The sequence below is a fragment of the Rhinoraja longicauda genome, chromosome 1 (assembly GCF_053455715.1).
Source record: "Rhinoraja longicauda isolate Sanriku21f chromosome 1, sRhiLon1.1, whole genome shotgun sequence".
Classification (NCBI taxonomy): domain Eukaryota; kingdom Metazoa; phylum Chordata; class Chondrichthyes; order Rajiformes; family Arhynchobatidae; genus Rhinoraja; species Rhinoraja longicauda.
Genome location: NC_135953.1, coordinates 61955771 through 61983233, shown reverse-complemented (window position 1 = coordinate 61983233; position 27463 = coordinate 61955771). Strand labels below are relative to the sequence as shown.

Genomic DNA, 27463 nt, shown 5'->3' with positions numbered 1-27463 from the left:
TTGACAGCACTGAAGAATCCATGCTTGTTTTGATTTTGCTGTGTTTTCTGCACTCTTTCCATCAATCATCTCTACTTTGGTCAGTTTTCTGTTGGATCTCAATCTAACCCTGTAAGGCTGTTAATGTTTTCTGGTGGTGTGATGAAGTTGCTAATCTGAGAATGCCTGCATTCTGAGGTTCGTGATCTTCTCGATCTTCTGGTTACACTCATCAAACCCATCCCCTGTTTCTTTTTTTGGCACAGAAGTGAAGACTGTTACCATGCATGGCTCTGACGTCAATCTGGGCACTGTGACACTGCAGCTCCTTTTGGGAGCTTTCCGGTGTGTTTTACACATCGGGCGGCACGGTAGCGCAGCGGTAGAGTTGCTGCTTTACAGCGAATGCAGCGCCGGAGACTCAGGTTCGATCCTGACTACGGGTGCTGCACTGTAAGGAGTTTGTACGTTCTCCCCGTGACCTGCGTGGGTTTTCTCCGAGATCTTCGGTTTCCTCCCACACTCCAAAGACGTACAGGTATGTAGGTTAATTGGCTGGGTAAATGTAAAAATTGTCCCTAGTGGGTGTAGGATAGTGTTAATGTACGGGGATCGCTGGGCGGCACGGACTTGGTGGGCTGAAAAGGCCTGTTTCCGGCTGTATATATATGATATGATATGATATGATATGAAATGTGGCCCTTTCTCCACTCTCTTCCCACTTAAGGCACACACTGTGTCTCCCTGCCCTGCTCACCCTGTCGTCTCCATTTCTTTCCACTTCTCCCACAAGCGCATTATCTTCAAATTCCTCTTGCCGTCCAGTGCTAAGGGAAAACTCCATTCAAGATTCAAGATTCAAGATAGCTTTATTTGTCATCCAAATTGGACGAAATTCAGTCACCCACAGTCCAACAACAAAAGCACTAAATAGGCATTAATGTTGTATCCATGGGAAGGAATTGGACGATTATTTATTTCTTTCTTTCTCCAATTACTTTAAACCTATGATAAGTTTTTAGTTGGCCACCCAATGTGGCTAATTAAATCTCTGTAATGATTTCAGCTGCTTCCCCAGTAATATGATGGAAAAGCTGAAGTCATCATCTTCGATCCCATTCACTGACGCCATTCGTAACCAATTTGATACTTAAATTGGAAACTATACCAGCTACTTCCAATTCTATTAACTCTCACACCTTTGACATGACCTTGGCTCATAGACTGATACAACATTCATCCAGACCAATAAGCACTGCATGCTTTTGCTTCCTCCTGTAAATGATGAGCTGGGGTGCCAATTGAGTATCTGTTTGGCATCCCTTGCTCTTTTGTCTTTAAAGCTGAGGTCTCCAAAATTCTAATGTCTATATCTAACATACTAAGTCACACTCATTCCTGACCTTTAAGGTCTACAATTGCTTCCATTATAACATTTCGTGGTAATTTTAGAGTACACAACTTTGAAAATTGATTCCCCAGTAATCACCATCTCTAGTATCTTCAGCTCTAAAATCAACCGATTTACCTGTGCTTCTCTAGTTCTGGCCATAAGAAAATTCCACACCTTAATTGCTTCCTTTATTTATCAAGGCCTAAAGCCTGGGCATTACTACTTGCTATAATCAACTTTTTTAATGATCCTTAAACCCATTTATTTGACCTGTTCACCACTAATACTTGATGCAGCATGATGCAACTCCAATAAGATGTCTGTTAAAGAGGTTAACTTGTGGTATTCCTGAGACATGTTTGAATTTCTTTTGTTGACATTATTCAGTAGTTTGCATTTTAGTGCTGTACAAACTTTACAACCAAAATATTGCTGAAATAACTTTGTAATCATTCTGACTTCTGTTATAAAACATGTTTTTCAGGTTTCCTGCCTCCACCTGGAGGTCCACCACCTTCACTTGTACCACTGGAAAGGTGAATGAAGCTCTTTAAAAAAAAAATCTATTTAAATCAAAATCTTTGATCTTAATGTTGTTGAGTTGCAGTATAATTTCTCTCATTTGGACATATGCTCTTTTTTTGTACTTTTTGCATGACTGGCTCTTCCATTATCTAATCCTATTTCATTGGCTCTTTTTATATTATTCCTTTTCAAATATTTAACCTATTTCTAAATAATGCTTTTAATCAAACTTGCCATATTGTATTAGCTCTCGAAGACATTTTTTGAACAAACTTTTTTTATTCTTTTGAGATCCTTTGTCAATATCTTTAACTGTTGAGAACGTTGCAACCATTAAACTCTTTACTGTCTAACAAATGTTTGTGACATAAAATTAACGAAGATGCTAATTGTGAGAATGATTAATAGATTTGTAATGTGGGCAGGAAAGTGACTGATTATTTCGGGGGGGGGGGAGCGCAAGTGATCACAAATGGAATGCGCCACTGTCCAAATCCAAAGGCATCTATTTTACATGTTCATATTCTTTTTCCTAGACTACAGTCGGCATTGACAAGGTAGGCTAAAGGGGGCCATTTCTGTGCTGCATGAATCTATGATTATTTTCTAGAATGCATTTGACTTCACCAGATATCAATCTTGACTGCTCCAGTAAAGGGAAGGCAGCCCTCATGGAGAAGTACAGGATTGGATTTCCTTAAAAAGGAAGATCCGACATGTATTGTGAGAGATACTGTAGTTGTTGCATATTTCTGTTAGATGCTAGAGTGTAATGTTTTCTGCTGGTGAGTCTAGTGGGTTTTCTCCTCAAAAGTAACTAATGGCCAACAGTGATAAAGTTCTGTCTTCATGATGATAAACTTGTTTGTATTGCTGTGGAAAATAGCTCTACTACCAAGTGAAGGAAAATAACTGCAGATGCTGGTACAGATCGAAGGTATTTATTTACAAAATGCTGGAGTAACTCAGCAGGTCAGGCAGCATCTCAGAAGGAATGGGTGACGTTTCGGGTCGAGACCCTTCTTCAGACTACGACCAAGTGAAACACACTCGCTCAGTTAAATGCTGGACATAAGCGTTTTACTGACATCCAATATTAGGCACCCAAAACTTGGGTATTACATATCTCTTCACTATTCTATGGCACTCCACATCAAATCTAAATTTTCATTCACTAACCTGTTCGAACCAAAAATGGCTCGAAGTTATGAGACACATACAAGCTAGAACTAAATGATATGCAAGATGAGAAAAAAAGTATATCATTTTTCCACAGATGAGGTTGGCAAAGCAGGTTGCCTTGCAGTTCAGCAAGTTTACAAGTTACATTGACACCAAAGATATGAAGATAATTTATTGTCATTACTGGCCATTTGTTACCCTTGTAGCTGATGATGCTTGTTATTTCTTGTAACAATGTTCTTCCCTGTGAAAACAATTGAGATGGTTACAGTTGGGCATCATATGTTGTCATTAGTCACTGTCCTATCTGTGTTAAAAGCCGAATAGAATGTGCTTGAAGTACAATAATGACTTGACTTGTCCTTTCATTAGTGTTAAGGACCTAAATTAATATATTGGCTTGTTTTCTGTTTATACTCTTTTTATTCTTTTAACCTGTATGTCTACAATTAATTAAACGTGACCCCTTGGGTAGTTTCAGATAGCAACTTCCATCTGATGGAAAGAGAAGACGTGCATCCCATTGATTAGAATGAGACATCAAATTATTTACTAATAGTAAAAGTCTGCCAGGCGTTTATCAAGGGAGAGAGCTTCCTTTGCAATGAAATCTCCCCCAAGCCTCTTGCGTCGCTCTGTTTCATTGTGGCAATCTGTCAGAAATTTACATTACTTGTAATTTTTAAGGTTTAGGGGTTTCACGAAATCGGATGAATTGCAGCTGAAGGATAAAAAATTCCAAGTTGCATGACATGCCATGCTAATTCGGTTCCAATCCCTGATTTGACAAGTTGCCAGGACCTCTTGTGCTGTTCAAAGCCAGTGCAAGTGGCAGATGAACTCTACCCTCAACATAAAGAAATGTTCCTTCCTTTATTGTTCTTGTGGCATGTCTAGCACAAAAACTAATCTTTGGCACAGCTAGTTCATTCTCTCCTTTATCTCATCCCAAAATTGCATTCTTCGATTCCTTTTTTGTTTGTGCTTTCATCAAGCTTTTTTTTTAATGAACAATGTATGTTAATTGATTGATTTGCTTGTCATTCTCATCATACTATTTGGGCGAGGGGTGGGAAAAGTTTCTCCTGAGTTTTGATTTGTTAATGACAATCTTGTCTTCATGTCTCTTTTATACTGATATTTTCCTATCCCAGCCCTATGAAGTGAAACAATTGCTATCCTGTTAAATCCTTTCATAATCTGTGATCTATAGCAGGACACTAGCTCTCCTTTTCTGTGTTTTATAACAATTGAAAATAGTCCAATTAATTGAAGGCTAATAAACATGGACCAGTAAGTTCCATGAAGATGTGATGGCAAAAATAAAGTACAGAGGAGATTTGGATGTTATCACGGTTGGATAATTAAAGTTGTGAGGCAAAATGGATTAGGTTTAAGTTTTGTTTTTCCTTTGGAGATTGAGGGTGGTGACAAATTACCTGTCTCAACTACCTCTTCCAGCGGCTCGTTCCACGTATCCACCACCTTTTGTGTATTTAAAAGAAAAAGTTACCCCTCGGATTCTAAGATTACGAAAGAACTGGATAGGGCAAATACATAATGTCTCTCATTAGTAGAGAAAACTACAATTAGGAAACCTATAAGGTGGGCAGGGAGCTAAGAATTATTTTTCTTTGTGGTCAGATTATTGTAGTTCGGGACATCATAACCTGCAATTGTGGTGAAGGTAGAAAGTATCAACTTGTGTTTACAAAATGTGTTGAAAGTGGCCCTTTTTTGGTTGACATGGGCCCAATGGCCTTCTGTGTCTTTTAATTTCTGATTCTATGACCAGAAAAGGGCACAGGAGAGAAATATCATAACTTGTAATGAAAAGAGATCAATTCACAAAAGACATCAGTTTACATTACAACACTGAACGTACTGGACTTTTCCAACTTCCCACCTTGCTCTGAAAGGGAAATGATCAGTAGAAAGGAAATTCAACTGCTTCTAAAGGTGTGAATGTTTGCCAGTGGGTGAGGTGAAATTGGCTTCCCTGTTCATCCGATGACTGATTCATTGTGTAATTCTTTGCCAAATCAATTTCCTTTTTAAGTTGGCACTTGCACACTAAGTTGTTACTTATGAAAAGTCACTATTTAATAAGCAAGCAATGCAAGCATCAATCATTTTTCAATATAATTCAAGCTCCCAAAATGAATGGGCATTGTGTTCACTTCCCACAAACTAGCCCTTTTGCCTGTATCCCTTGTAGCCAGAAAAGGTGTATTTTCAATCAGCCTGATTCTCCCATTTTACAGTGAAGGGGTAAAAATTATACTAAAATGTGCTGACCTGAGTAAATGACACATGATTTGTATATACAAGAATGGGATGCCCAGAAATATCAGCCCTTCATAAGAGCAATGACAGGCAACACTTCCAACCTATTCCGACACTGAGATGAGATCATGGTTACTCTTGATTCCTAACTCTATTCACTTGCTCTATTTTCCTTAATCCTTTTGGCCAGAGATATGGAGGAATCTGACTTAAAATAAGATTTTTTATTATTCATGGGGAAGTTCCACAGTTTTACCTTTCAACAAGGGGGAAAAAAAGGTTGTCCACCTGATTAATTCCCTTCAATCCTGATAAACAAATAATATCAACCCAATCTCATTTCCAGTTTCCTTGGATGCCCACGAATCCTTTTTTTTTTTAATCAAACACCAGTTTGTCGATAACGTGGTGAATTTGGTGGTGGTTTCCAGAATTGTGCATGATACTTAAAATTTAACCCAGAGTGGTGTTCAGATGAAGCACAACTTATCTCTTCATCCTCTAACCTTTAGGATCATTTTTGAAACATGTTAGGTTTTTTTCTGTATGGAGGCCCCTAACTATCTTTAAACCTTCTCCGCATTCACAACTTTTGATCAATCTTTGGCTAAAGTCAATACATTCACACCCACTGTTCAGTTTCTTGATCCTATAATCAATTCGACCTCTAATTTTTGCTTCAACCATTCTTTTTAAATTGGCACAATTTTTAAGGTGTTGGCAAACTTCTTCCAATGCAGTAGTTTTGGAGAAGATTGGACTGGAATGGTTTCCTCACCTCTTGCTGTCTGCTTCAACATGATGGGCAGCAAGCACCCAGATAGCCTCTCTGACCAAAGCATCCACATCCCTTTGACAGTCTGTGGAATTCTCTAGCTCAATCACATATGTCATTGTTGAAACCAAGGTCAGAGTTTATTGGTTGTCCTGTGAAGAGAGTAACTTTGTTCGATTAACCATGTTGCTCTTGGTTTGGTGTTACAAATAGATACGTTTACAATTTCCTTCCCAAAAGACATTAGTAAACCAGAGGTTTTGCAACATTTTTTGTTCTGATATTCCTGATAGATTGTATTCCAGATTTTTATTTAATTATTTAGTTATCTTCCACAGCTACTTTTATGGGATTTGAGCTATTATTTACAGATGAATAGCAGCTGTACTATTAGCCAAACATCATAACCACTATGCTCTTATACATTTTATGTTGTATTACTGATTTAAATGAAGCACAGATATATGGTAGCCAATGTAAAATACAAAGGATTGTCCAATCTTGACTAGATTAGTGTAGAAGATCGAAGTTCCAATCTCTCTCTGATCACTGATTCCCACAAAACATAGTGGGTTGCAATGGTGATTTTTTTTTTTTTTACCCCAGCATCACTTCCAACACTGTCCAACCCCCCAAATTTCCGACTCTCATCTCCCTCCATTCAAAATCCTCTCTGATGTGGCTGGTGTACACCCCACCACTGCATCTGATGTTGGGTTAATATCTGTCCACCTAAAAAGAGTCTGTCATAAAGAAACAGCCTTGAAAATGATCTGTTGGTTATGAAAGCAGTGGATGGCTGAGTACTGCTGAGCATGGAAGGTATGTCTATCTGACACAACTACTGGAGACGTTGATTGATTTCTATTACCATTTAATGCTATGTTTGGCAAAGTTATCTTAAATACCAATTATAAAAATGTTAAACAGTAGCTACCTTTCTCTGGTCACTGAAATCAAAGCTTTACTCATAACTGTCGGCATGCTTGCTACAGATCATATGCCACTCACATATGTTGGCTACTGCTGCAGAGTAGAGTCTGGCAAATGTGAATCTGATTTAACAGTATATTTTTAGAACAATGGATTAATAGCCCACCTGTTTATAACGTGAGTTTCTTGGATGAGTTTACTGACATTAAAGTGCTACCGGAAGGATGCATGGAAGCATTCAATCAACAGTCGGCTTATTGCCAACCTGTTAGGCAAGAAGGAAAGTAACCTGCCAGTTCTTCAGTGCCTGGGTTTCTGAATCCAACCTGCACCTTGAATTTTAAATTAAAGCCAGTCATTTCAAGCAGTCCAGGAAAATAGTGTTCCAGTTTTGAGGAATCTGCACGTAAAAGGCATTAAACATCAAACACTTTTGAAAACAGCTTTTGCTGTTCCCAAAATATGGATTCACTTTAGGTTGAGCCCACTTTTTAATTCTCTTTAAGTGTATTTGTTATATGTATCTCTTATTTTTCTCCTTGGGTTTTCTCAAACCTGTAAAACTTTCGATTGTGGTTTATGTACATCTTGCTGCACTGTCTTCTCATCGCTTAATTTGCTTAGTGCATATTCAAAATGGTAGAATTTGGAGTATCCAGAGACCAGATTAGAAAATTCTAAAGATTTGCAGTCCATTGAATGAATTTCTCCACATTTTAGTTCTAAATGGTCATCCCTTTATTCTGAGACTAATCTAATTCTGGGCTCTTCAGACAAGGAAGATATTCTCCTGTTGTCCAGGAAATAAAATGAGAATTTTAAGTCTATTCATCAAAGTGTTGGAGTATAAGCTTCCTCAATCCACTAATCAGTCTATTAAATATCGGGACAAGTGAGGAGGCAAATCTCCATATCTTCACTCTTAGTCACGTCAATAAAATTAATGTGCTATTTTCCTTGCTAATAGCTTATTCATTTGTTGGTTCAGATCCTTCTCAGTATTATCATAATTTCCCAATTTTTATTTTCAAAAAATAATTTGTAGCTTCCCATCAAAGATGATAAGTTCACATTTCTGCACATTATTTCATCTGACATTTTCTTGCAAGCTCATCTAACTATTCCACAATTTTTTGTACCTGCCTTAGCAACATCTTCACAGTTTGCTTGTTAAATTTGTATAATCAGATTTGAAGATAGGTTCTTTGATTTTTTTAATGTGCATGTCTCTTCTTTACATAGATTATAACCAGCTAAAGATAATTTCCAACTACAAAATGGGTTGTTTTCCCCCTCTCTTTTCTGCCTGTTAACGAATCATGTGATAGGAGCAGAATTAGGCTACTCTGCCATTCAATCATGGCTGATCTATCTCCTGCCTAACCCCATTCTCTTGCCTTCTCCCCATAACTTCTGACACCTGTACTAATCAAGAATCTATCTATTACATATATCCACTGACTTTGCCTCCACAGCCTTCTATGGCAAAGAATTCCACAGATTCACCACCCTCTGACTAAAGAAATTCATCCATATCTCCTTCCTAAAAGAACGCCCTTTAATTCTAAGGCTATGACCTCTAGTCCTACACTCTCCCACTAGTGGAAACATCCTCTCCACATCTATTCCATCCAAGCCTTTCACTATTCTGTACGTTTCAATAAGGTCCCCCCCTCATTGTTCTAAATTCCAGCGTATAGGTTTAGTGCTGCCAAACGCTCATCATATGTGTTAGCCTACTTATTCCTGGGATCATTCTTGTAAACCTCTCCGGAGCCAGCACATATAGTGCCCAAAATCGTTCTCAATGTTCCAAATGTGGCCTGACCAGCGCTTTATAAAGCCTCAGCATTACATCCGTTTTTGTGTACAAGCCCTCTTGAAATAAATGCGTTTGCTTTCTTTACTGCCGATTTAACTTGCAGATTAGCTTTTTAGGAATCCTGCACCACCAAAATGCATGACTCCACACTTTACTACACTATATTCCATCTGGCACTTCTCTGCCCACTCTCCCAACCTATCCAAGTCCTTCTGCAGAGTCCCTGCTTTCTCTACACTGCCTGCCACTCCACCTGTTTTCGTATCATCCGCAAACTTGGCCACAAAGCCTTCAATCCACTCATCCAAATCATTAATGTACAACGAAGAGCAGCGGCTCCAGGACCGAGCCCTGTGGAACCGCCAGTCACTGGCAGCCAAGCAGTAAAAGCCCCCTTTATTGCCACTCTTTGCCTTCTGCCATCCAGCCAACCTGATGCCTATGCTAGTATCTCCCCTTTGATATCATGGGCTCTCATCTTCCTTAGCAGCCTCCCTTGTGGCACTTGATCAAAGGCTTTCTGAAAATCTACGTGTACAACGTCTCCTAACTCTTTTTTATCCTGTTATTTACTACTTCAAAGAATTCCAACAAATTTGCCAGACAAGGCCCCCTCCTCCACAAAGCCATGCTGATTTCAGCCTATTTTATCGTGGATTTCTAAATACTCTGTAACCTCATTCTTTCTAATGGACTCTAAAATCTTACCAGCCACCAAAGTCAGACTAACCGGCCTATGGTTCCCATTATTCTGCTATGCTCCTTTCTTGTACAGCAGGGTAATATTGGCAATTTTCCAATCATCTGGAACCATTCCTGACTCTCGTGATTCTTGAAATATCACTATCCACGCCTCCACAATCTCTAAAGCCACCTCTGTCAGAACCCTAGGGTGCAGTCCATCTGGTCCAGGTGACTTATCCACCTTCAGCCCTTTCAGCTTCCCAAGCACCTTTTCCCTAGTAATAGCCACTCCACTAACTTCCACCCCCTGACTCTTGAATTTCAGGCACGTTGCTGGTGTCTTCCACTGTGAAGACTGATGCATAAAAGTTATTCAACCCCTCTGCCATTTCTTTATTCTGCATTATCACTTCTCTTGCATTATTTCCTAGCAGTCCAATGTCCACTCTTGCCTCTTACTCTTTATATAACTGAAGAAACTCTTGCTATCCTCTCTTATTATTTGCTAGCTTACCTTCGTATTTCATTTTTTCTCTCTGTATTGCCTTTTTAGTTACCTTCTGTTGTTCTATAAAAGCTTCCCAATCCTCAGGCTTCCTCGTAATATTTGCAATGTTATATGCCTTCCCTTTTAGTTTTATACTGTCCTTGACTTTTCTTGTCAGATGCATTTGCCTTTTTCTCCCCCTAGAATCTTTCTTCCTCTTTGGAATGAAAAGATCCTGCATCTTCTGAATTATTCCCAGAAATTCCTCCCATTGCTGTTCCACCATCATCCCTGCCTGGGTCCCTTTCCAGTCCATTTTGGCTAGCTCCTACCTCGTGCCTCTGCAGTCTCCTTTGCTCAGCTGCAATACAGACAGGTCCGATTTCACCTTCTCTCTCTCAAATTGCAGATTAAAAGTCATCATATTATGGTCACTACCTCCTAATGGTTCCTTTACCTTGAGTTCACTTATCAAATCCAATTCATTACGCAATCTTCAAACACATGCTAATCTATTGCCTTCAACCCAATTATCCTTAATTTTAGTGTAATACATTTTTGTGCTTCACACTGATGTTTTATGAAAATTCAAATAGTTTGTTTAACACAATGGCACCTAAAAATACTTCATTCGGCTCTGATGTGTAGGAAAATAATTGCAGGTGCTGGTTTAAATCGAAGCTAGACACAAAATGCTGAAGTAACTCAGCGCGTCAGGCAGCATCTCAGGAGAGAAGGAATGGGTGACGTTTTGGGTCGAGACCCTTCTTCAGACTGATCATTTTCCTCAAAGAAGAATACAAGTTTTGAGCCTAGAAGGAAGTCCTTGAGAACTGAGCACAGAGGTGTATTGGGGAATTTAGATTCAAGCTGAATAAAAAAAGTTATGGAAATTGTTATTTTGCACAGCAGTCAATGATCATAAGAAAATAACTGCAGATGCTGGTACAAATCGATTTATTCACAAAATGCTGGAGTAACTCAGCAGGTCAGGCAGCATCTCGGTAGAGAAGGAATGGGTGACGTTTCGGGTCGAGACCCTTCTTCAGACTCGGAGATCATAGACTAGTTCATTCACATGGGGGAATGTTTATTGCTAATAATAATAAATGTAATGCTTATTGCTTTTCATGCTTTTGGATCAAATGCTTTCACATGCTTCAGAATGTAAATGAATTGGAGAAATGTTGGGTATCATTGTTTTTTCTGTAGTGTAACTTAAATGAAGTGTAACTTCAGACATGCAAATGATCCTTAACCGCCTAAAATCTCCTTACCAATGCACCAGTCATATTCATAGCTAAATTTATTCCCATATTTCAAGAACCGGTGCAACTTGCAATGAACTCACCAATATCTGAGTATTTACAAAAACAGACTTTAAACATGTTTATCTGGCAGGATTTGTTGGTGAACAATTACTAATCTATTGTTCCAGAGTCCCAAGAACTACAATTTTATGGATGGTGTCTTTTAATTTAAAAAAAATGTGGTGTACCACTATCCTATGCATCTGTGTGTTACATGGCGTGTTACAGTAGAAGCATGACAAGTGGTTTGTTTTTATGGTTTCTAGTGGACCAACATACAACAGCCGAACCGCTCCCCCATTTGGTTATCCAACCAATGGTAAGTGCATCGTGTAGTTTTGCCTTGCAATATTTTAAGATGTTTGAAAAATACTTCTGTACACTTCAGATGTTATTTTCAAAGATTTCCGAAATAATCCACCAAACAATCTATTGATTTTTTTTCAAATCAAGTTTAAATGAATGAAACACTTTGATTGCCTTTAGTTCAGATTTAGTTTGGAGATACAACGCAGAAACGGGCCCTTTGACCCACCAAGTCTGCATCGACCAGCGATACCTGCACACTTACACTATCCTACACACACACGGGATAATTTTACATTTTATACCATGCTAATTAACCTGCAAATCTGTGCGTCTTTGGAGTGTGGAAAGAAACCAAAGATCTCTGAGAAAACCCACGCATGTCATAGGGAGAACGTACAAACAAGCAACCGTAGTCAGGATGGAACCAGGGTCTCTGGCGTTGTAAGGCAGTAGCGCTACCGCTACATAACCCTGCTGCCCTGAATTCTTTCATGGTGCATGGATGCCATTGACATGTACTCATGTGATGGTGGATAAGTTGGGCCATATTACTTTGAATATAGGAAGTGCTCACAATATGCTCCAAAGTAGGGACTTCCAAGAGAGTGACCCAATATAATCACCAATGTATTATTAAGTCAGGATGGTGCATAACTTGGGGCAATTCCTCTGCCTGCTGATCTTTAGTGGGAAAAATACTTGGAACATTTCTAGAATCTATTTTGTAAATGATGGGTGCTCTAGCAATATTACATGGACAGTTGAAATAAATGAAAATGTTGTGCACTGGCTGCCATTCAAGCAGGCTGTGATGCTCTTCTGCAGTATTGTTACAAGTACATTTATTCAAACAGGCTTGGATTTAGCTTGATACTCCTGCCGTGCCTCAGTGGCAAAGTTTCAAATGGCACCTTCAGATTGCTGATGGCAATTCTGTTGAATGGGAGGTTATTGGGCAGTCATTAGAAATGGTTATTGCATTGTACTTGTGTGAGAAATGTATTAACCTCCAAGAAATCAGCTTGACTTGAATGCTTTACAGCATTCATTGATAACTTTCATATGCACATTCACATATGTTCATTATCTGAAGCTTTGTGGCCCCACTAATAATGTGAAAGAAGGAAAGTTGTTAATAAAGCAGCTGACTAGGCCGAAATAACTAATGCAGTGATGACCTTCAATGGAAGTGTTGGCTTCTAACATCAGCCAATGTCTTTCATTTAACCAGATAAACTTGTGATGGTAGATAGTCTTTAAATAACTCCCCATTGAACTTTATGAAGAAATTTAAATAAAATAATCAAGGGCAGTCAATCTTGCTTCGTTTCAGGAAGCCATCTCTTTTTAAAATGTTGTGCATGTTTGGACCACTACTGTGGTGAGGTCTGGAACCAAGTGGTCCTGGTGAACTCAAATTGAGCGTTGGTGACCAAGTTGTCAATAAAAAAAATATTGTTTGACTGTCAGTGACAGTTTGCAGCACTTTAATAATTAATTAGAATTGACCTTTAGGGTAGTAATTGGTGAGATTGTTTTTTTGGCGAACCGGTCATACTGGACTTGTTTTGAATGTGGAGAGAGATCTTGATGGTAAAACGCTGAGTCACTAGTTTGAGTCACTAGTCTAATGACTGAAGGACATATTTAAATCTACTGTAGCAGCTGGGAATTCAAATTTGAGTAATTAAATAAACTAGACTAAAAATGTATTTTTACAAATGATCATTAAAATGTGGATTAGAAATCCCATCTGATTTGTTGGTATTCTCCAAGAATGCAAACATCTCATCGATTTTTGTAAATAACCCTAGACCCCCAACACTATTTGTTTTTGCCTGCCTTAGCACCATTAACAAATTTGCAGATGATACAAAGCTGGGTGGTAATGTGAACTGTGAGGAAGATGCTATGAGGTTGCAGGGTGACTTGAACAGGTTGTGTGAGTGGGCGGATGCATGGCAGATGCAGTTTAATGTGGATAAGTGTGAGGTTATCCACTTTGGTGGTAAGAATAGAAAGGCAGAGTATTATCTGAATGGTGTCAAGTTAGGAAAAGGGAGCGTACAACGAGATCTGGGTGTTCTAGTGCATCAGTCACTGAAAGGAAGCATGCAGATACAGCAGGCAGTGACGAAAGCCAATGGAATGTTGGCCTTCATAACAAGGGGAGTTGAGTATAGGAGCAAAGAGGTCCTTCTGCAGTTGTACAGGGCCCTAGTGAGTCCGCACCTAGTACTGTGTGCAGTTTTGGTCTCCAAATTTGAGGAAGGATATGTTGCTATTGAGGGCGTGCAGCGTAGGTTTACTAGGGTTAATTCCCGGAATGGCGGGACTGTCATATGTTGAAAGACTGGAGCGACTAGGCTTGTATACACTGGAATTTAGAAGGATGAAAGGGGATCTTATCGAAACATATGATTATTAAGGGATTGGGCACGTTAGAGGCAGGAAACGTGTTCCCAATGTTGGGGGAGTCCAATACCAGGGGCCACAGTTTAAGAATAAGGGGTAGGCCATTTAGAACGGAAATGAGGAAAAACTTTTTCAGTCAGAGTTGTAAATCTGTGGAATTCTCTGCCTCAGAAGGCAGTGGAGGCCAATTCTCTGAATGCTTTCAAGATAGAGCTCTTAAGGATAGCGGAGTCAGGGGATATGGGGAGAAGGCAGGAACGGGGTACTGATTGAGAATGATCAGCCATGATCACATTGAATGGTGGTGCTGGCTTGAAGGGCCGAATGGCCTACTCCTTCACCTATTGTCTATAATCTGATTGAAACATTTGTATTCAAATAAATAGTTGCTGACTGTACCTTTATTACTAATTAGTGCATAAGAATACAAGCTAGTATGCAGAAACACAATACAAAAGAAAAACATTCAAAATTGGAACTGCTTTTACTGGAACCAGGGAGAATAGAAAGTGATTTGAAAATATTGTAGCTCAAAATTAGCTTTCCCCGGTACATTTGTGGATCTTTAAAAAGGAGTTGTCGAAAGATTGTTAAAGCATAGCATATGGATTTTGGAGGAGAGCTTGTACAAAATATTGAGCCCAGTGATGTGGAGAATTGAACATGTGAGTAAGTCTGGCTGTTTTTCTGTTTTGAAATTAAGGAATTGTTAGTTGTTACCAAAACTACTTTCAAGCCAATGTAGAAATGATATCCTGGTAAATGATTAAATAAAACTTTTGTTTAAATGTATTGGAAGCAGAAATGTTTCATTAAGTATCTAATCGCTCATGAGTTTGATATGTATTTTTTGTTTAGCTGCCACGACATGCTTAATTCACTTTTCTACGTAAGTTTTCAAAATTGTTCTTGGCATGTGGATAATGCAGGCAAGGCTGCATTGTCCATTGTCCTGACACATGGTCAGGTCCCAAAACCTCCATTACTCCTTTGCTTCCACCAATGCTCCTCAACCTGCTGACTAGGACTAGAGGTCATAGCCTCAGAATTAAAAGACGTTCTTTTAGGAAGGAGATGAGGAGAAATTTATTTCGTCAGAGAGTTGTGAATCTGTGGAAATCTTTGTCACCGAAGGTTATGGAGGCCTCAGTGGATATTTTTAAGGCAGTAATGGATAGATTCTTGATTAGTACAAGTGTCAGTGGTTATAGGGAGAAGGCAGGAGAATGGGGTTAGGAGGGAGAGAGAGATCAGCCATGATTGAATGGTGGAGTATCCTTGATGGGCCGAATAGCCTAATTCTACTCCTATTCCTTATGGCATGACTTTGAGCAGTTTCCTTGCTTCATTGTCCATTTATTTACCATTTGCTGGACCATCAGCTGATTGTTTTAGTTAATTGGGCATTCAAGTTATTTACGGCCAGTTAAATTGTGTGTATATGAAGATTTGTACATAAAACCAGCTATCCTGAAGAGCACCAATGAAATTCTTTATTCAGAGATAATTGTGCAAATAGTATGACTATTTGATGCCTTTGGACCATTGGCAAATGATAAATATTCATAGTGCATGCACTTGGCCACAAACTTTCTGTTGGCTGCTACACGGGTAAAACTTGTTTGCATTCAAAAATAGAATAAAACCCTCTATAGAGAATGTAAGTGATTCATCATTAAAATGCTATCTAAACAAGGAAAAGTTACTGTGAATATTTTATTCAATATTGAGTTGTACGTGGAACAAAATAAAGAAAAGGAAAGATTCATCACTACAATGAAAGTGAGTTAGTTATAAATGGAGAGGTTTTTAAACACTCGGAATCTGAAACAAAAATAGTAAATATTGGAAATTTGCAGCAAGTCTGGCATCACCTGTGGAAGATGAAACATGGTTAACATTTGAGATTGAAACCCTTTTTGAATCTCTCTTGGAGGGTATGATATGATCAGTGGACAAGTCCAACAAATGAATACCATGGGAAATTTCTGCAATGAGCAATTCTGTGACATACCACTACAATAAACTTCTGGAAGAGAAGGGAAACTTAAATAACTTCCTAGACATCTGCATGTGAGCTTGTTTGTGCAGTTCTGAAAAACTTGTGTAATTAAAGGATTGGCGAATAGCTTTGCTATTATTTTTACTTCAGAAGATTTTGGTTCATTAGAAATGCTTTACATTATTATGATAACCAGGGTAATGTTGTATCATGAGCTTCAAAATGCTATTTGATCATGAAAGAAATTAATAATTACTTTGAATTGCTTCCTTGTTACTTTCAGATTATGGAAATCTTTCATATCCTAACATCCCAACCTCTTCTTCCTGGAGCGCCTTAGTCGACAACAACAATAAACAACCTCCACAGCAGCAGCAGCAGCAGCAGCATTGGGATTATTATCCACGGAGAGAGAGGGAAAGGGAGCGTGAACGAGAACGCACCAGGGAGAGAGAGCGAGATCGGGACCGGGAGCGGGAACATGAGCGGGAACGTGACCGAAGCCCTAGTTCAAGTGCCTATAATGGGTGAGTTAGTTGGATAATTTGTGCTTTTCCAATACATTATTCACCTGAAATAAACTACTCTAGCTTCTGTGAAGTTTAAAGAGCAGTCAAATGGAGAAACAAGGAACTGCAGTTGCTGGCTTACAAAAAAAAGACAAAATCTTCCAAAAAAAGGAGAATCGGGCAGCATCTGAGAGGCACTATATCTTTTTAAGAGCAGGTTGCTTTTTGACAATTCACTGTGTTCATTTGCACCACTTGAGTTTACATGTGCTGGTGAAAATGGTACAATAGCATTGCCCTTGTCTTTTAATGCATTGTTAATAAATTGCTTAACTACCAAGCCATTGATCAGGGCTGAAATTGAAACTGAAATAATGCCAAAGGTCTCAGAATCAGTAATGGAATATAAAGCACACCCTGTTGGACATGGGTTACTTTTGTACCTGCTGACATGGATTCTACCAACTATCATTAAGTTGTTCAGCATAAGTACAGACTTGATCCCCAATTGCCTATATTTTATGGGGATTTATGATGGAATTGTCTTCATTTGCTTTAAAGAACTTTGCATTTATTTTCACAAATGAAAACTAAAATCAGTGTAACTAATTTTACCACAGCACTGGAAACATTAAAATAAATTTGTGAAAATGGAGAATTTCACTTGACTTTCAAAAGAAAATGCTATCTTTTCTGTACATTAATTGCAATGGACAGTGGCCTTTTAATCTAAGAACATATGACAGAGACAGGATTCCTAGATTCCTAGAGGAATTGTGGGAACTATCCAAGGGGACTTTACAGGCCAATCTTCGCCAGTTCAAATTTGTGTACGTTGTTTCCTTGGGAGTTTGTTTAGGAAGAGCAGCAGCACCAAAAAACACGTTTTATTTCCCGTGGAGTAGGCTGGGATGTTTCTGAGGTCTTGAGCACATGCATGAATCTCTTCCTCCATCTGTCTCGCAATTTCTTTCCATGAGAAAAATGTTTGTTTTGGGATTCTGGTATCGGGCACATACATGAGATAGTTTATCCAACATGGTCAACTGAGTGTAGCTCGGCCTTTAGTTTTGGAGTTGTTGGCGTCGAAGAGGATAGTGATGATGTTTTGCTTATCGTTTCAATAAATTTGGAGATTCTGCAGAGATAACGGCGGCAATTTTTCCTAGTGCTTTGAGGTGTCTGCTGCAGGTTGACCAGGAGTATTTCTGTGATAACAGCTGTATTTATTTGATTAAGGGATGAGTGTTTTGTGTGACAAGGGGAGATGTTCCTTGCTCTTTGGAATGGAATGCCATGGGTCTTCTATGTCCACCTGAGAGAGGAAACCGCCCCTCAGTGTTAACATCTGTTGGTAGCATGGAATCATTAACAGCACAGTATTTCCTTTGTGTTGCACTGGAATGTCAGCTCAGGTTTGTGTTGACCTCCCTACAATAAGCTTGCGACTTCTAAAAACATGGAAATCCAGAGAATGCCTGGAATTTCTGTCAATGCTAGGAATACAGGAGTAGGCCATGTGGCCCCTAAAACCTGTTTGAAATTCTGCTAGATACAGGCTGATATTTGTTTTGATACACTTCAAGTTTGTTCAATATGCCCTTCTCTGACAATAATCTATCAGTCTCTTTTACCTTTGCCTGAAAAAGTGCAATGTGACCATGCACCAATGTTAAGATTATTGCTTTTTGTTCTAGACTCATGAGGATATGGTTCTGCCCTAATAACTACATTTTATTATTTGTCTAGTGTCCCAACACTTGAACAATGAATTGATTTTTTTAAACTATCAACATTTCTGTAATTATATATTTCCAATAATACAATATGGCCTGTGCCATATTACAACATTTGTTGGCATTAAACCGAGTTGTTTTACATTGTAAAATATGTTAAGTTATGATCTCTTTTAGCCATTGTTTTTCATGAATAAATACTGTCATCCATTAACAAGGAAGTGGTATAATCAGGTCTGTGAGATTTGTACTTTAGCCTCAATTAAAGAATCTCATTAAAATGAGAGTTCAATTTGTTGGTATTTAGGCAGTGAAGAAGGTGCTGTCGAACAAGTACTGAATGCACTGGCGTGTATGAAGGTAGACAAATCTCCAGGGCCTGATCAGATACATCCAAGGACATTGCGGGAAACTAGAGGGGAAATTGCAGGAGCCCTGGTTGAAATTTACGAGTTGTCCTTAAATATAGGAGAGGTGCCGGAAGACTGGAGGGTGGCAAATGTTGTGCCTCTTTTCAAGAAGGGCTGCGGCATTTGACAAGGTTCCGCATGGTAGGCTGCTCTGGAAGGTTAGATTGCATGGGATCCAAGGAGAAATAGCTGAATGGATAGCAAATTGGCACCTACAACGGGACCCCACTACTGGACATATCTTCCCATCCCCTCCCCTCTCTGCGTTCCGCAGAGCCCGTTCCCACCGTAACTCCCTGGCCGACTCGTCCCTTCCTACCCAAACCACCCCATCCCCGGGCACTTTCCCCTGCAACCGCACGAGATGCAACACCTGTCCCTTTACCTCCCCCCTCAACTCCATCCAAGGACCCAAACAGTCTTTCCAGTTGAGACAAAGGTTCACCTGCACCTCCTCCAACCTCATCTATTGCATCCGCTGCTCTAGATGTCAACTTATTTACATCGGCGAAACCAAGCGCAGGCTCGGTGATCGCTTCGCTCAACACCTGCGCTCGGTCCGCATTGACCAAATTGGTCTCCCGGTGGCCGAGCACTTCAACTCCCCCTCTCATTCCCAGTCTGACCTTTCTGTCATGGGCCTCCTCCAGTGCCATAGTGAGGCCCACCGGAAATTGGAGGAACAGCACCTCATATTTCGCCTGGGCAGCTTGCAGCCCAGTGGTATGAACATCAACTTCTCCAACTTTAGATAGTTCCTCTGTCCCTCTCTTCCCCTCCTCCTTCCCAGATCTCCCTCTATCTTCCTGTCTCCACCTATATCCTTCCTTTGTCCCGCCCCCCTGACATCAGTCTGAAGAAGGGTCTTGACCCGAAACGTCACCCATTCCTTCTCTCCCGAGATGCTGCCTGATCTGCTGAGTTACTCCAGCATTTTGTGAATAAATACCTTCGATTTGTACCAGCATCTGCAGTTATTTTCTTATTTTAATAAGGATGTCTTGAAGCCATTTATTGGTCAAATTCTGCCTTGATGTCAAGGGGAGCTACTTTCAGCTCCTCTCTGGAATTTAGCTGTGTTTGGACCATGAAGAGGTGTGGAGCAGAGGGGTCCGAGTAAAACTGGGCACCGGCGAGTAGGTTATTGGTGAGAAAATGTTGGAATGTACCGTTGACAACTGTTTCTAACACATTGCTGATGAATGAAGGCAGAATGATTTGTAGGTAGAGCGAAATTGGATTTGCCATTTTTGTGAACAGGCCATACTGTGGCAATTTTCCACATTTTCACATAGACGCCAGTTTATAACTGTCCTGGAACAGCTATGGGGAAACGTAGCTAGTTCTGGAATGCAGGTCTTCAGTACTACAGCTGTGATGTTGGCTGGGCTCATATCCTCCACTTTATCCAGAACCCTCAGCTGTTTTTTGTTATCACATGGAGTGAATTAAATTGGTCGAAGACAGACTGCTTTGATGATGGCTTTTTCAAGAGAAATGCAAGATGGATCATCCATTCAGCACTTCTGACCAAACATAGTTATGAATGCTTCAGCCTTTGGTATAGCACTCACATGCTGAGCCCGTCACTTTCGAAGATGTGAATGGTCTTGAAGTCCCTTCCTCTGGTCAGTGGTTTAATTGCTTCATCACCGTTCACAACTTGATGTGGAAGGATTGCAGAGCTTGCATCAATCAGTTCAGAGATCACATCCACAAATAATCTACTGCATGACTTACTAGGCTGTCATCTTCTCTACTCATTAAACTGACAGTTGATCCCCTGACTTGAGAGTAATGTCAGAATGAGAAATATACTGGGCCAGAAACGGAGTTTGTGGCGCTGTTTATTTCTGATGATTCACAATGCCTCAGGTTTGAGTTATCTGATCTGCTTTGAGTCTGGCCCATTTAACATGTTTGCAGTGACACACGCTGGAAGACGTTCCCGGTATAAAGATCAGACCATGGTCATCACAGAGACCTCTGCAGCGATCACTTCTACCAACTCAACTGTGGTCAAATGCATCTGTCACAGGCAGATTGGCAAGGACGAGTCAAATAGGTTATTCCTACATGACCTGGTCCCTGTCAAACTGCCAAATGATTTGCTCACTACCTGTTACAGACCCTGAACGGCTGCTATATTTTTCAGGGGTCAGCCAATTCACTGTGTGGTCATGCCACCGACTGCACTTGCTAATGTACACTCAAGTTCCTCAGCAAGACGGCCTACTGTGCCCTTATTACTGTCAATGCTTCTTCCAAATGGTATTCAACATGAATGAGGACTGAATCCATCAGACAAGGGAGGACAGCAAGAGGTAATCAACAGATTTCCCTGCACGTTGCATGAGATCTCATGGAGTCTGGAGTAAACATTAAGAAGCTCCAGACCTACCCCCACCCCCTCTCCCCCTACCTTTCTGAATACCACTGTGCCATTATATCTGGCTCTTGTGCAAAGGAAACCAGATGGAATTTTGATGGACTTTTATGGCACATTATTTCCAAACTGTCTGTCTGTACAACCAAGTCAGGTTTTTGCTCAAGTCTGCAGGGCACCTCTCCTAATTTTCAACATTAGTTCTCAGATATTTATGAGGAGCAATTTGTAAGATTAACTAGCCAGTGACTTTGCCATGTCTGATTTTGTTGAAGCCAACTGTCATAGAGTTAGAATTGTATCGCATGGAATTGGCCTATCTTGTCCATGTCAACTAAGTTGGCATACTGGGCTAGTCCCATTTGAACCTTGGTCTCCATCCATAGACACGTCAAATGTCTTTTCAAAGATGCATTTGTACCCACTTCCTCTGGCAGCTAATTCCAGATACGGACTACCAGAGTGAAAAAAAAAGTCCCTCTTAAATATCTCCCCTCCCATCTCGTCTATGCCCACTAGTTTTAGAATCTTCCAACCTGGGGAAAAATCTGTTCACTTTATCTGTGCTCCTCATGATCTTGTACACCTTAAGATCACCTCTCAGTCTTCTGCACAACAAAGAAAAAAAGTCACAGCAAATCCAACTGCTCCAAACAAGTCCAAAAGTGAAGGTAACATTCTGATGAATCTCTTCTGCACATTTTCCAACTTAATGACATCTTTCCTGTAGCTGGGAGACCAGAACTGTACACAGTACTCCAAGCTTAGTCTTACCAATGATTTGTACAACTGCATCATGATATTCCAACCTTTGTACTCAATAACTTTCCAAATAAAGGCAAAGTGTGGTTGATTCACCACTGTCCCCCTGACTTGCCACGTTTAGGGAAACATGCACCTGTACTCCCAAATCTCTGTTCTGCAACACTCTCCTGGGCCCTATCATTTACTAAGCAAATGCTGCCCCGATTTGAAATACCAAGGTATAACACCCCACAGTTGTCAGAATTAATTCAATTTGCCTGTCTTCCCAACCAATCCAGACCTAGACAATGTTGAGGTCACACACATGACCAGTCATATTTAACTTCTGACCCTAAACAAACAAACATAAAAATCTCACTTGATAAATTTCGACATACAAGTCATACATATACAGCACAAAACAATATACCTGCAATGCTTTCAGAATTAGAAGAGATGTACTCCACAATTTTTCACATTTTTGGTCACACATGTGACTAAGAATGGCCCATAAAAGGACTATCATTATTGCTTCAATTCAGCTTCCAAAGGTTACATTTTGAAAACAAAGGAAGCAGACTTCAAAAATGTCACCAAAATCAAAAGGTTGCAAAATACACGTTTCAGAAGTAATATCGTAACCATTTTAATGCAGAAAGGTTCCTATGGGAAGTGATCTGCTTGCTCTCCATGATTTGTCACACCTGTCAAAAAGAAGTGCAGCATCTCAAATCTAGATCATGAATCTTATCATATTATCTTTAAAAATACCCTACATCCCGTTTTTCTCTTCATAATGTGCTCACCATGGTCAAAGGACTTGATATGCTGAAGTATCTATATTATATTTTACCTTACATATGGAACTCCTTCCCACCTTTTCTTTGCCTCCCCAAACCCAGCTTGTATGAATTAAACTCCTTTTACTTTTCTTCCCCAAGACACACGGCAGCAGCACTCGCACAGATGGCAAATAATTCAACTTAGTCCTATTGAGCCCTTCTCCCCATTTAGAACAATTTTGGCATCAGCACAGAGACTTTTCTTGGGCTGGTAGTCATTAAGATTAATTTTGGCCAGCTCACAGTGACCAGCCCTCCCCCTGGTCCCTGGAAGTTGCTGACAAACAGATGTTCTATATGCTCCAGTTCATTACGCTTTTGCACTATAATTTATAACACACGTGCACAAACCCATACAAACAAATTTCATAATAAAAGAACAAAATGTCCTCTACCTTACTTGTTTTACTTGCGCTGTCTAAAAAGTAAAATGAAATAAAGAGAACATGTACTGTATTTAAACCAGATTACATTCTTTGCCTATTTTCCAAGATCATGATACAGGAAATTGTATAATTGTAGCACTTTGCTTCTCACAGATTTGTAATTACGGGATTCTATGAGCAAAATGAGCAGGATTAGAATCATCTAAATGGATTACTTGAGGAGGTGCAACAGCAAGTTTGTTTATCATGAAAGTGAGGTTTAGTAACCCAAATATTTGACAAGTGGTCCGGTTTTTTTTTTGAGTAGATGGTCAGGAGCCTTGAGTTGCAATACGGCACACTTCTCCAGCATAGCGTCATAGAGCGATAGTGTGGAAACAGGCCCTTCGGCCCAACTTGCCCACACCGGCCAGCAATGTCCCAGCTACACTAGTCCCACTTGCCTGCACTTGGTCAATATCCCTCCAAATCTGTTCTATCCATGTATCTGTCTGTTTCTTAAGCGATGGGATAGAACCAGCCTCAACTACCTCCTCTGGCAGCTTGTTCCATACACCCACCACCCTTTGTGTGAAAAAGTTACCCCTCAGATTCCTTTAAAATCTTTTCCCCTTCACCTTGAACCTATGTCCTCTGGTCCTCGATTCCTCTACTCTGGGCAAGAGACTCTGTGCATCTACCTGATCTATTCCCCTCATGATTTTGTACACCTCTATACGATCCCCCCTCATCCTCCTGCCTCCATGGAATAGAGACCCAGCCTACTCAACCTCTCCCTGTTGCTCACACCCTCAAGTCCAGGCAACATCCTCGTAAATCTTAGCTGAATCCTTTCAAGCTTGACAATATCTTTCCTATAACATGGTGCCCAGAACTGAACACAATATTCTGAATGTGGCCTCACCAATGTCTTATACAACTGCAACATGACCTCCCACCCTCTACACTCAATACCCTGACTGATGAAGGCCAAAATGCCAAAAGCCTTTTTTACCACCTTATTTACCTGCGATTCAACCTTCAAGGAACCATGCACCTGTACTCTTTGATCTACAACACTACCCAGAGGCCTACCATTTACTGTGTAGTTCCTGCCCTTGTCCGACATTCCAAAATGCAACACCTCTGTTTTAAATTCCATCAACTATTCCTCCGCCCCACTGGGTTAATCGATCCAGATCCTGCTGCAATCTTTTACAACCATCTTCACTATCTGCAAAACCCCACTCACTTTTGTATCATTAGCAAACTTGCTAATCTTGCCCTGTATGTTCTCATCCAAATCATTGATGTAGATGACAAACAGTAACGGGCCCTGCATGAACCCTGAGGCACACCAATAGTCACAGGCCTCCAGTCTGAGAAGCAACCTTTCTCCATCATATCTGGCCATATCTTCCCATCCCCTCCCTTCTCTGCGTTCCGCAGAGACCGGTCCCTCCATAACTCCCTGGTCGACTCATCCCTTCCTACCCAAACCACCCCATCCCCGGGCACTTTTCCCTGCAACCGCACGAGATGCAACACCTGTCCCTTTACCTCCCCCCTCAACTCCATCCAAGGACCCAAACAGTCTTTCCAGGTGAGACAAAGGTTCACCTGCACCTCCTCCAACCTCATCTATTGCATCCGCTGCTCTAGATGTCAACTTATTTACATCGGTGAAACCAAGCGCAGGCTCGGCGATCGCTTCGCTCAACACCTGCGCTCGGTCCGCATTAACCAAACTGATCACCCGGTGGCCGAGCACTTCAACTCCCCCTCCCATTCCCAGTCTGACCTTTCTGTCATGGGCCTCCTCCAGTGCCATAGTGAAGCCCACCGGAAATTGGAGGAACAGCACCTCATATTTCACCTGGGCAGCTTGCAGCCCAGCGGTATGAACATCGATTTCTCCAACTTTAGATAGTTCCTCTGTCCCTCTCTTCCCCTCCTCCTTCCCAGATCTCCCTCTATCTTCCTGTCTCCACCTATATCCGCCCCCCTGACATCAGTCTGAAGAAGAGTCTCGACTCGAAACGTCACCCATTCCTTCTCTCCCGAGGTGCTGCCTGACCTGCTGAGTTACTCCAGCATTTTGTGAATAAATTCCTTATTAAAATAGGTCAATGCAGATCAAAGAAAATAATAGTTGTGTCAGCTGGAGAATTCAGGGAAGAGATTAGTGATGTCTTTAGACCCACATTATAAAAGATGAGGTGTTGACAGTCAAAAGCCCGTAAAGTGGGTAAATCCCCTGGTCCTGACTTGGCATATCCGAGGACTATTTGGGGAAGAATGGATAAATTGGTGAGGCTCTGGTAGAGTTATTTGTATCATCAATAATCACATGTGAGGTACTGGAAGGTTGCAAAATGGTCAGTGTTGTTCCTTTACTTAAAACGGGCTGCAAAGATGAGACGGGAACTACAGCCCAACATCAGTTATTGAAGTGTGTTATTGAAGTGGATTCTGAGACACTGGATCTTCCTGCCTTTTGATTCGGGATAGTAGGCATAGTGTATTGCTATGCATTGTGATAATTATGCATTGGAAATTGTGTCTCACAAAGTTAATTTGAATTTTTTTTGAAGAGGTGACCGAGAAGATTGAGTGCAAGGCAGTGGACATTGTGTCGACTTCAACAAGGCCTTTTGACAAGATCCTATATGCCAGGCCGGTCCGGAAGATCAGATGACATGAGCTAACTAATTAGATACAAAATTGGCTTGGAGTTAGACGTTGCCAATAGTAGAGCGTTATTAAGATTAAAGGTCTGTGAGCAGCGGAGTGCTACAGGGATCGGTGCTCGATCCATTATTTTCAATCATCGAACACACTACCAGTTATTAGCCCATACATGAATGCAGGCATGGGCTACATAATTCGCCAGAGATTCATGTAATTATCTGCATACATTCCATTTTGGAAAATGTTGTGAAGTAGCTGAAGATGGCTGAGACAAAAGAAATTACCCCCAAAGAACTGTAGTGATGCCCTGGAGCAGGGATAATCAGTCTCCAATCGTCACCTTCCTTAATGGGATGTCCAACTCGTAGTGTCAGCATGGAAACTGGCCCTTCAGCCCAATTTGTCCATGCCGTCCAAATTGCTTGAGGTGGTCCCATTGGCCTGCATTTGGCCCATATCCCTCCAAAGCTTTTCTACACATGAAACTGTCCAAATGTCTTTTAAATGCTGTACCCACATTTATCACTTCCTCTTGCAGCTTTTTCCATACGCCACTACCCCTTGTGTGGGGAAACTTGGACCTCTGGTCCCCATCAAATCTTTCTACCCTCACCTTTTAAGCCTGCTAGTTTTGGACTCCCCCACCCTGGGGATGAAGACTGACCATTCAACCTATCAATGCTTCTCATGATAGTTTTTTTTTGTCAGGTCACCAATCACCCTTCGACATTCTGTTGGGGGGGGGGGCAGGGAGCGGGGGAGGAAAGGAGTGGGGGAGGAGCCTCTAGCTATCCAGTCTCAATATAACTCCTCTCCAATGCCAGTATTATCTGTACAAATCTTTTCTTAACCCTTTCCAGCTTAATGACATCCTATAGCATGGTGGACAATACTGCATGCAATACCCCCGGTGCTGTCCCACTAGCATCTCATACATCTGTAATGTAACATCCCAACTTTTGCCCTGACTGGTGCAACCAAGCATACCAAAAGCTGCTTTCGCCTTCCTGAATAGCTTATTTTAAGGAAACATACTTCCACCTCTGTGTCTCTATTGATCCTGCCATTTTCTGTGCAAGCCTTGCCCTATTTTACCTTCACAACGTACAACGCTTCATATTTGTCCAAGTTAAATTTCATCTGCCATTACTTGGCCCATTTCCTGTTTGATCCTGTTACAATCTTAGACAGCCTTCCTTACTGTCCACTGAACCAGCAATTCTGTCTGAAATGTCTCGACCAAAACTTCACCTATTCCTTTTCTCCAGAGATGCTGTCTGACCCGGTGAGTTACTTCAGCTTTTTATGTCTATCTCCAGCAATTCTGGTGTTGTTCACTCACTTTGTAACCATGCTTTCTACATTCTCAACTAAATCTTTAATATGGATGACAAACAACAAGGGACCCAGCACGAATCCTTGCAGTACACCACCAATCACAAGCCTCCAGTCTGAAAAACAATCCTCCATTCTGACTCCTAACACCAAGCCAACTCTGTATCCAACTGCGCAGCACACTTTGGATTGCATGTGATCTAAGCTTCTGGTCCAACCGAAGTTTGTCAAAGGTCTTGCAAAAAATCGACTGGACAATGTCTAATGGTCTGGTCCCTTCAATCCTCATGATCATCTCTTCAAAAAAACTCGACTCGATTCGTGATACATGATTTCCATGCAC

General features: G+C 40.7%; 1 protein-coding gene across 5 annotated transcripts in view; it reads left to right on the top strand.

Moving 5' to 3' along the window:
- The window catches only part of fip1l1a (FIP1 like 1a (S. cerevisiae)), a 61605-nt gene that overhangs the window by 25959 nt on the left and 8183 nt on the right, over positions 1-27463 (top strand). For all 5 annotated transcript variants that reach the window (XM_078398628.1, XM_078398611.1, XM_078398620.1 and 2 more), the window contains exons 12-15: positions 1857-1908; positions 2434-2454; positions 11643-11695; positions 16386-16629. In XM_078398628.1, the coding sequence (XP_078254754.1) occupies positions 1857-1908; positions 2434-2454; positions 11643-11695; positions 16386-16629 (370 nt within the window). The remainder of the gene's footprint in view (positions 1-1856; positions 1909-2433; positions 2455-11642; positions 11696-16385; positions 16630-27463) is intronic.